The 10,702-nt window shown below is 38.1% G+C and overlaps 1 protein-coding gene across 1 annotated transcript; it reads left to right on the plus strand.

The window, feature by feature from the left end:
- Positions 1-2,611: 2,611 nt before the first annotated feature.
- LOC105057994 (germin-like protein 3-7) lies at positions 2,612-3,565 on the plus strand. The gene has a single exon (XM_010940745.4). It carries the CDS (start codon positions 2,624-2,626, stop codon positions 3,287-3,289), a length of 666 nt encoding a protein of 221 aa, XP_010939047.1. The 5' UTR covers positions 2,612-2,623; the 3' UTR covers positions 3,290-3,565.
- Positions 3,566-10,702: the final 7,137 nt, after the last annotated feature.

Below are 10,702 nucleotides of genomic sequence, written 5' to 3' on the forward strand. Positions count from 1 at the left end.
ATAAAAAGAACAAAGAAAAGGGAAAAACAGAATAAGGAACGGCAAAGAAGTCTAATGGACCAAGCATCAAGGCCTGGTCCAGACAACAGCCAACCCACAAGAAATAGAAGGCCCAACTCATTTATCAATGTCTCGGATCCATCATGATCCCTTGTCTCCAATTCTCCAATGCTTGGCTTTGGCTCCATTGTCGCTGGTCCCCAATACTTTGCCTAAACTCTAATCATTGCTCCCACCTCTTTCATGCTTCGGCGAGCCCGACGGTTGGGCTCCGCTTCTCACGGCTTAGAGGGAAAGGAAGATGTAGAAGAGAAACAAGAAGGGAAAGGAAGATGGAGAGGGAGCGAGCAGGAGAGAGGAGAGGAAAAGGAAAGGAAACAAGGAGCAGTGTTCCTCCAGTGCGCCAAGCCAGGAAGGTTTGAAGGGAAAAGAACTTGTGTGATTCTACAGTCGTCATCGCTGTCCAGGATGAGCCACAACTAGATGATGCTTAACCAGCTAGGATGGGAAATTTCAACTCAAGCGTCAAATTTGCCTCTCTAGCATACTGCATGTTTCATGACCAACTCTCTCTCTTTTGAGACTCAAAAGAAGTGGCTAATTTATGAGGTTTCTGCCACTGTGAGGTCTGGAATGGTTAAGATATATGTTGCCTTACTCCAGTACAAAGAGATTGTGTTTATATTTCAAACTAATGATCTATAGGTATTGTTCCAAGGCTCACCCTCTTTCTAACTCAAATCTCACCTCCTACCCAAAACCCATCTCTTGAGGATAGCATCAATTGGAATTGAAACCCCGCCCCTTGCCTAAGTGACAAGGTTTGATGCTATCTAAGCAAGGGGGTTCCAAATAGATCGGTTGACCCATGACTCGATCTGATTCAATCTGTTTAGATTTGATTTGAACCATTTTAAAAGACCCATAGAGTCGAGTCTGATCTTAAAATTGGATCTATTCTATTTTCTGGGTTAGATTTGTGTTTTCTAAATTCTAACCTGATCCGATCCATTTGATTTTTGAGTTGTGTTGGATCTTCTGCTCAATAACTTGATCCAATTGGACCCGACCCAAACCAGGTATACAGACCTGAACGGCAAAACCCCATTCCTTATGTATTCCTTTTAGAAGATATCATGTTGGTTCATTAAAAAAAAAAGATAGTTTTAGATATAATTCAAATGAATTGCATGTCCGTTGGTATTTTTTAATGACCTAGTTTAGGTTGCAAGCATGCTCTTACTCTATTTTTTGTTCAAAATTTATAGTAGTATATGAAGTTATAGTAGGAGATATTGAGGATTTGGTGATCATAACAATCAAAAATATATACTCAAATTATATGTGTTTCAGCTCTTAACACAAAACTAGAGCACAATGATCTATGCAAACTCAAACTGAAAATACTGTATTGAAGAGAAGAATCCGCACTCTCTCGTATCTTTTACTTTTTTTTGAGTAGAATTTATTAGACTAAGTACAATACAGATAGGATCCGAGCCGGATTTGACCCAGACCCGAATTGTTTGTATTGGGACTGGGTTATGAATGGACTTGACCACTCTCGAATGACTTATTGGATCGAAAATTTTGACATTAAATCCATTCTGGCCTGATCCGATTTTCTACTAAATTGAGCCTATGTTCAATGTTAGAATCCGATCAAGAAATTGGATGAATCGAGATCACTCATGATCCGATCCGATCCAACTCATTTGCATCTGTACTAAGCAAGTTGCTTGGTGATCTTAGCCAACTCTAGTAGAATTTGATTTTTATAGTCTTTTATATCTAAGAACTTCATAATCAGCTGCACCAGATTAGTTGAGATGCATGGTCCCGTTTGACGCAATAGAGGGTGAAAAAGAGTACTATCACAAATCTTGGAAAACATAGACCGATAACTGGTACATATAACCCAATATGCTCGAGGGAAGGCATTTTTATGGACTTACGTACGCGAATAACCATATGCCTGATCTAAAGCCAATTCTGCCTTCAGAAATGCATTTTATTTATCGTTGAGCAGCTCAGCCACCAGGCCTATCACTTTCCTATATCTTAATCCATCCATGAACAGATAGGACGGCTTGACGCAGCATGGCAAACAGCAGGCCTGGTGCCTGCATAGAAAAAATCAAAGTACCCAATTTGAATCATTCTTCCTAAGACTGCGAATTGAAGTGAGACTAATAGCCTAAAACCCAGTTGCTTAAAAATAGGACGGACCTGCTATTGACCTCCACGGGTGGCTTAGCGTCTTTTGTCCCATGCAATGGTAGATCATGCCAGCTCGGCACCATCGCTGGAATTACATACCAAGGCCTTTTGTTACGTCCTTCCCGAGCCAAATGGACCCCTGTCTTGACCCCATCGATCTAACCAATTATATTGGCCAAAAACAAAAATACCCTTTTGCGAAGAAATAAAATGCGAACAAAGGTAGCGAACCAAGTCATCCAACAGAAACAGTCAGCGTGCAGGCAGACTTGCGTCCGAAGGCCTGCACCAGCTTAATAATTTGGATATTCTTACTGGAGTCTAGCTTGCCACTCCCTTGTTTCTCCTATAAAACGATGGAACGTATCAAATCCTTCAACACAGTGCAAGCACGTTGAGAGCCATGGAAAGCCCGTTGAATGCTACGTCTCCCTTCTTCCTCCTCCTCTTCCTTCTGTTAACACTTCTTCAAGTCCCCACCCCATGTATCTCCGACCCCAACCCTCTCCAGGACTTCTGCATCCCCCCATCGCCGGCCGGCAAATCCCCCGGCTGCAAGGATGTTTCAGCCGTCGTCTCCGACGATTTCTTCTTCGATGGCCTGGCCAAGGAAGGCAACACCAACAACTCCTTTGGCGTAGGCTTAACACAAGCGAGCGTCGTCGAGTTCCCAGGCCTCAACACGCTTGGGATGGCGATTGTCCGCATCGACTTGGCCCCCGGCGGTCTGAACCCGCCGCACAGCCATCCTCGTGGCTCCGAGCTGGTGATGGTCGTCGAGGGAACGGTGCTCGTTGGGTTTGTCAGCACGGATAACGTGCTGTACCAGAAGGTGGCGAAGCGAGGAGAGTTGGTCATCGTTCCTAAGGGGCTCGTTCACTTCCAAAAGAATATGGGGAAGGGCAAGGCCGTGGCGGTCGCTGTATTCGATAGCCAGTTCCCGGGGGTTGTGTCCTCTCCGTTATCACTCTTTCGGACAGAGCCAGCCATGGACAGCCAGCTGCTGGCCAAGGCATTCCGGGTGGATGGGGAGGTCATCTCCGGCTTGCTCTCCAACTTCGGCAATTAATACAACTGCTTCAACACCATATACTTCTATATCTAGTTTTCTGCTTCTTCCTATTGTGTCTCCCGTGTTCATCCATCTGAAGTCTTAACTGTTGTTGTGGCAGTTTCTCTTTCTCCTGCGTTCTGATGATCTGTTCATTCTTCTTCTTCTTTAATCTGATTTATTTTCTTTCCGGAAAGAATGATGATTTCTTCATTTGTTCCTTCAAGAAAATGGGAAGTGGGAGGGAATTCCTGTATTTGGTGTTAATGAAACTAGTAAAAACTATTAGTAATCAACTTGATCTTATGCGTGATGTAAGAACTCTTGTGACTAACTTTCTATTATTATTGAGTTATAACTTATATGCATCTTTTTTCTAACTAAAAAGTATGATTAGTTGTCATGTGAGGGCTTTCTTTTATATACAAATTTTAGCATGATTTAATAATTAATGTTCTGAAATACTAATATGTTTGATAATTATTACCAAGAGGAAACTTGAGTTTGTTGGTTGTCACACCTCTCCGTATTGCATGTTCTATAGAGTAGTTTCAAGTTTGAACAATGCTTGTAATCACAAATCATAGGTATTTCTCCGCTACCGCCCCATGGAAAAGAGATATGATTCACTATGGCCATAAAGAAACTAGAGAGAAGAGAACATTATAAACTAGAAACACAAGCTCTGAAGGAATCCTGTTCTGTGCTTCCGGCTTTTCCATCGTCTCACGCATCTATGCAAATCTTATTGTCAGAGCACCTTAACAGACAGCTCTCGATCTCCACCATAGTCGTGACACGTTTATAGAAACCTAAACCTTACTTTTTGTTGGATTAATAATATAATATCTTATTGCCCAAGCACATTGTAACAAGAACTTCCTTTTCTTTTTTTTTTTTTTGAGTAGCAGAGGCTGGAATAGATCAGCTACCCATCTTCGTTAAGAAAAGAAGGATATTTACAGGAGAGCTGGCTGTGTTGAAGATTGCAGACCGGTAAAAAAATATATTTTAAAAATCAAAATAAAAAATAAGGATATCATCCGAAAACATAGAAAGTAGCACCCATCTTTTTTATAGATCATAATTATGAAAGATTATTAATAAGAGCCGACACAGATTCCTATAGTAGAGAAAACCAACAAGATGATTCGTAGTTGCATTATGGAATGAACCAATAATTCTAAACTTTGCCATAAGTTAGCATGCCCCTCCAACATCTTCACCAAACAAAGATGCTCCCGGCTGTAGAACTTTTACAAAATTTTTTGAAACACCATGTAGATTGAGTATTTCTTTCTTAAAAAGATATGTGCTACTGTAAGGAGATGACATCTTTAGTTCTATATCGGTTATGAGTCAAGAGAGAATATGACTTATATAGATTGAAATCTTCTCTCTCACATAAAGTATCTTTTAAAGGATAAAATCGAAAAGCCCCATACGACAATGTCACAGATCGAAACGGATAATACCTCACATATGCGGACGAGAAGACAAGCCAACATTTGAGCCATCTGACCCATTGACCATGACTGCAACATTGGTACCATCTATGAGAATACTTCCTGCCCACACATATTTCCTCTTGACTGGAGGCTAATATTATAACGGGACGGCATTTTTAGTCCCATATCGGTTGTGAGTCAAGAGGGATTATGGCTTATATGAATTACAACCTTCTCTCTCACATGAGGCACCTTTTAAAGGACAAAACTATGAGATCTTATGTGATCGCATCAGAGATCGAAGCAGACAATACCTTAGGTATGCGGATGCGAAGGCATAAGTCAGCCATCCGACTCTTTGACCATGACCACAATACATGCATTTCTCTCATGCCAAATTTTCTGACATAAAAACAACACTAGTTGATCCATTGCTCTCCTAACCGAAGCATCAATCCATCTTCGTCTCCAATCTGTCCAAAGATCATGTAATGTGACGGGCCATCCTCTGATACAAAGCTAAATCTTTAATTAGTGTCATTCAAATACTTCATACAAAAGGGCATTTAATTAAAAAATGGGAGATGAATTCCGAATCAACAATATACAGAGCACATCCAAAATTAACATACTATCTTTTCTTACCAAGAACTTCTCTCATGTAAAGCTTGTTTTAAAGAGCGAGTGCAAGAAAAATCTTTATTTTCTTTGGAATGGCATCTTTCCAGATAACTCTGAAATAAGGGCAGATGAGACCACACTACAAAAAAAGATATAATTACCGACTTTTTTTTGCCGATGCTTTTGGTAAGCGTCGGCAGGTTGCGCTGACCTGCCGACGCTTTTAAAAAGCGTCGTTCGTTAACGACGCTTAAAAGCGTCGTTAACTTTGTGCGTGTCAATGCCGACGCTTTTAGCAAAAGCGTCGTTAAATAAATAAAATATCGACGCTTTTTAACGACGCTAAAAAGCGTCGGTAGGTTCGTTTAATACCCCCTCCTCCCGTGCCCTAATCTATCTACCGCCGCCCCTTTAATTTCCACCCGTTCCTCCGCCGACCCCGGCCCATCTCCGCCGCCGGCACCGCACCCGCCGTCCACGCGCACCCGCCGTCCACGCCTCACCTCCGTCCGCCGCTCCCCTCTGCTGCCACGTCCGTCGATGCCGCGCCCGCGCGGTCCAAGCCATACGCCGTTCGCCACCCGACCGGCCCTCCTCCTCTTCCTTCCCTTGTTCGGCTGCTCCAAGCTTCCCACCATCCCACTTTGCCATTCGGCCACCCCAAATCGAAGGGAAACAAAGCCTGCTCGGCCGCTCCACAGAAATTTTGAAAGGTAAAATGTTTTCCCCATTTCACTTGTTTTTCTTTTCATTCATTCTTCTTTTCAGAGATCTGATGGGAAGGAGAACACCTGAGAGAGGGAGAGGGGGAGTTCTTAGGTTTCGGTTGGGGTTTGTGTGAGGGGTTTCTTAGGTTTCGTTGAGGAGAAGGGCCTGAACTTTCCGTCTCCACAGATGTAACGTGATAAATTATTTAACTTTGGACCATCTGTTACTCTGTTCTCACAGCTTAAGCACATATGTACATGCATGAAACCAGGAAATGTATAAAAAGTTCTATCAGTTACATGTTTGCATACATATACATGTACATAGGTATATCACTGTCACGCCCCCGACCCAAGATTGTGAATCGAGGGTCATGGCAACCGCCGCATACTCATAGAAAATATTTTCCATAAGCATGCAAGGCATCTTATCATGCTATCCTAAAACAACAGCGGAATAATTATTCAATAATTATTATCCAAAACATAACGACCTAAATTTTTTTCTTTAATATCTCAATAAATTCAACAACAATTCAAAGGCTTTGCATCAAATTTAATAAGCTTTTCAACCTAAAATAAAAATATGAAGATACTGCTTCTGATCACTCTTCCATTCATATCTTGTATCATCTTAATTCTTCAACATCTGTAAAAATAGTAAAATAAGAGGTAATGAGCTAGACAGCCCAGTAAGCAATGATCACTTCTCAACAGATTTCATCAGGCATATAAGTAAATAATCATTTATAGAAAATAAGCATATAGAGTTCATCAATTCAAAATCAATTTCAATTATGCAATATAATTCATGCCAAATTCATTTCTTTTCCGAAAATTCAAGTTTCTTTCGAGATTTCAATTTCTTTTGTTCTTCAATTTCTTTTCGTCAACCATGAGCTATGACCACATTTTCTCTGTGGCAGGATCATAATACCGCGTATCTGCTTGCGGTAGGCTGCGAATCATCTGGCAGCCATGTCCTTTGGAACCGCTGGTCTCGCTGGCGGTTTGTCGCTGGTCTCGCTGGCGACATAAACCCTCAGGACAATCAATTGCCAACGTATATGCCCCCATTGGCGGGGTCCTTTACATAGTCAGGTTGTCAATTCATAATGTTTCTTATATCATAATTCTTCATAAATCATATTTCATATTCTAATTTCGATAATAAAACATATAATCATGTAATATCGAAATCAATCAATATAATACATCATGAAATCAATATGTTCAATCATGCTTCATCATAACATTTCAAATAAGATATTTTCATAATAAAATACTATTCATCCAATTCATGCATTATTTCACAAATCATGTCAGAAGAATACATTATAATTTGTCGATAAATCTAGAAAAAGTGAAACATTACTTACCTCGAATGCACTCCAATAAATCCACATAATTCTATAAATTTTCTTCCAAAAAATTCTGTTCGTAGATCATATCGCGATATTTCATGATCAAACATCCACAATCCTATACAGAATCAATTTCAATAATTAGAAAGAATACGAATACCATATTTCAACGGTTTAGATTGGGTCCGATCATCTAATTTCATCTAATCAAAATCTAATTAGGACCTAAACGATCCAAAGTTTGACTATCAGATCAAATTGGATTCGAAGTGATAGGATCGAGGTTTCTTCATCGATTTTATAAAATCAAGTAGAGAGAGAAAATTAGAGGAGAGAGAAATCAATGAGGTACAATTCGAATTGATCAGATGACACAATCCAACATTATGATTGGTCCAATATCTCGATTGGTGAAATCAACATGATCAAATCAAGTCATGGCTAGATCAAAATCATAGATGATCAAATCTAAAGATTCATGGTCTGATCAAGGTGGGTGCCAGTACGCTGTCTGACAATCATGGATTAGAGTTCTTCATTAGAATCAGATCAGACTTATTAAAAGAAATTTTTTCATTCACTAACTTTTTTTAGAGAGAGAATCAATCAAGAGAGAGAATATTTTAGAGAGAGAAAATTTTAGAGAGAGAAAACTCATCTTGAATTCTTCAGACAATATGATTCAACAAATTCTGATCGATCAGATCAAATCATGCTAAAATTATCATGTAGATAATTAAATAAGATCATGAGAAATAAAATCTAAAAATACCTGATCTAATCAAGTGGATGTCGGTGTATCGTCCGACGATCACAGATCAAAAAATTCATTACGAGAATCATTTAAATTCATCATCATTCTTTTCAAAATTTTAAAAATCTTAGGAGAGAGAAATAATCTAGAGAGAGGATTCTAGAGAGAGAAAGTAGAGAGAGAAAGTCCAATTTTAGAGAGAGAAAATACTAGTTCAGGCTGAAGAGAGAGAGGGAAGAGAGAGAATCTCTCTTTCTCATATTTTATTATTTATCTCATTATTTATTAATTAATTTTATTTTTCTCTTTCTTCTTTTCTTTCTTTCTCTCTCTTTTTTTTTTCACGGAAGAGAGAGAAGAAAAAATACTATTTATTATTATTTTATTATTATTTTATTTTTCTTCTTCTTTTTTTTTCTTTTCTTTTTTTTTTCTTTTCTTTTCCTTCTTTTTCTTTTCTTTTTCTTTTCTTTTCCTTCTTCTTCTTCTTTCTTCTTCTTCTTTCTTCTTTCCCGTGGGCTTCTTTTGGGCTGAAACAGGGGACCTTAAGGTCCCCTCGTTGGGTGGCCGGCCGGCGGTGCAGCCGGTGTGGGACGACCGTCGGCAGGAGAGGAGACGATCCGGCGGCAAGGGGTGGCCAAACCAGTGATCGACGGTGACCACCGACGACGGAAAAACGATAAAAAGGAAGATTCTTCAGCAACAAAATCCGACGACTCCGGTCGCCGACGAGCGTGCACATCGGCACGGGAAGGAAGGGAGAGAAGAGAGGAAGAGGAGGATGCTTACCTCCGTCGCCGGCGAAGCTTTTCCGGCGAGAAATTGGACGGCACGGCGACGGATTTCCGTGAGAAATTTTCGACGATTGCCGCCGTTTTGCCCCGAGATTTCTCGATGAGAGGAGAGAGGAGGGTTCTCCTCCTTAAATAGAGCCGGTGGAAACTTGTTTCCGACTCCGATTAGGAGTCGGTGAACAGAGGAAGAAGACTCCCTTCGGGAGTTCTCCTCCTCTGTTTTCCTTCTTTTTTTTTCGTTTGGCTGGCTGGGCTATCACATTCTTTCCCTCTAAAAGAAATATCGTCCTCGAAATTTTTCTTGCCTGAGTCTTCATATTTTCTTACTTGAATCTCATCCACAAATATTTTAATATTCTAATTCTTGATATAAATTCATTCTTAAATCATTCCATAAGAAAAAAGTAAATACATCAAATATTGATCTGAACGGAACCATCCATTTTTTTATTTATCAAGATCACCATCTCAAAGATTTTCAATGTTTTAAGATTTCAAAATTATGATCTTATTTTTTAAAAAAATTAATATTCAATATCTCATGACTCAAATTAAAATCAAATCTATCTCTTGTGAATAGAAAAAGGTCAATGTCTCTATTCTTACATAAGAACTTCATTCATCATCATTCATTTATTTATTTATTTTAAAATATTTAACCACTCTTAATTTCAACCCATCATAAGATAGGAAAACATACTTCTATGAATCATATGATGACATCCCAATCAATCAAAATTCAAAATTATTTTCTCTTATTCGTACTTTCAAAGGTTGAAGATTTATCATTTTAATCTCATTTTTGAACTTTTGATATTTTAATTCTCGATACAACTTCATCATTAAGTCATTTCATAAAAATCAATATCACCATTTGTTGATTGAATCAATATCACTATTTCTAGTCATCGAAATTTTCTTACTCAAACCCTCAAACTCTTAAATATTCTAATTCTTGAAGCAAATTTTATCATTAAGTCATTCCATAATAAAAATCAATAACTCAAGAATTGATCTAAATCAAAACTATATTTTTCAATGTCTCTATTCTAAGTAAGTATATCAATTTTCTTTTATCTAAACATTAACAACTCTTAATTAATCGATTCATTATCAAATTATTATTATATTATTTTTTTTAATATTATTCTTTCTAATATCAATGGAATTTTTTTTTTTTTGTATCAAACCATATCATCTATCATAATTCTTTAACTCAAAGGGTCAACATTCCTGACTTACTCAAAATAATTCAGATTACCATGCTTCCGCTGCGTACTCTGATCTAACAATCAAAATTTCTTAGGTTCACCAAAAAAAAAAGTTTGATCAAATTATTTCTTTACCTTATCAATAGAAAAGATCTAAAATTTCAAATTTTAATTGAAGTCAAAGATTAACTTTCGATTCTCATTCATACTTTTACTGGTGTACAATAATCTTGATTAACCCTTGAGTCCAATATCATATTTAAACCATCATATAGATTTACTATAATCAATATGAATCAAATCTTAATTCTCATATCAATTCAATTCGATAATTTTCAAACCAAAAATCTTTATAAGTCAAATCAACGAGAAAATCCTTCGATGCTCCACCAAATTTGGACATAATCTGAATATATATGAATTTCAAATCATTATTATTATTATTTAAAATTTCTATCATCAGGATCTTCAATATCTATCAAATATCTTTTCATAACAATCATACAAGCTTCAAAAATCAAATCTCCATTTA

The sequence above is a fragment of the Elaeis guineensis genome, chromosome 15 (assembly GCF_000442705.2).
Source record: "Elaeis guineensis isolate ETL-2024a chromosome 15, EG11, whole genome shotgun sequence".
NCBI classification, from domain to species: Eukaryota; Viridiplantae; Streptophyta; class Magnoliopsida; order Arecales; family Arecaceae; genus Elaeis; species Elaeis guineensis.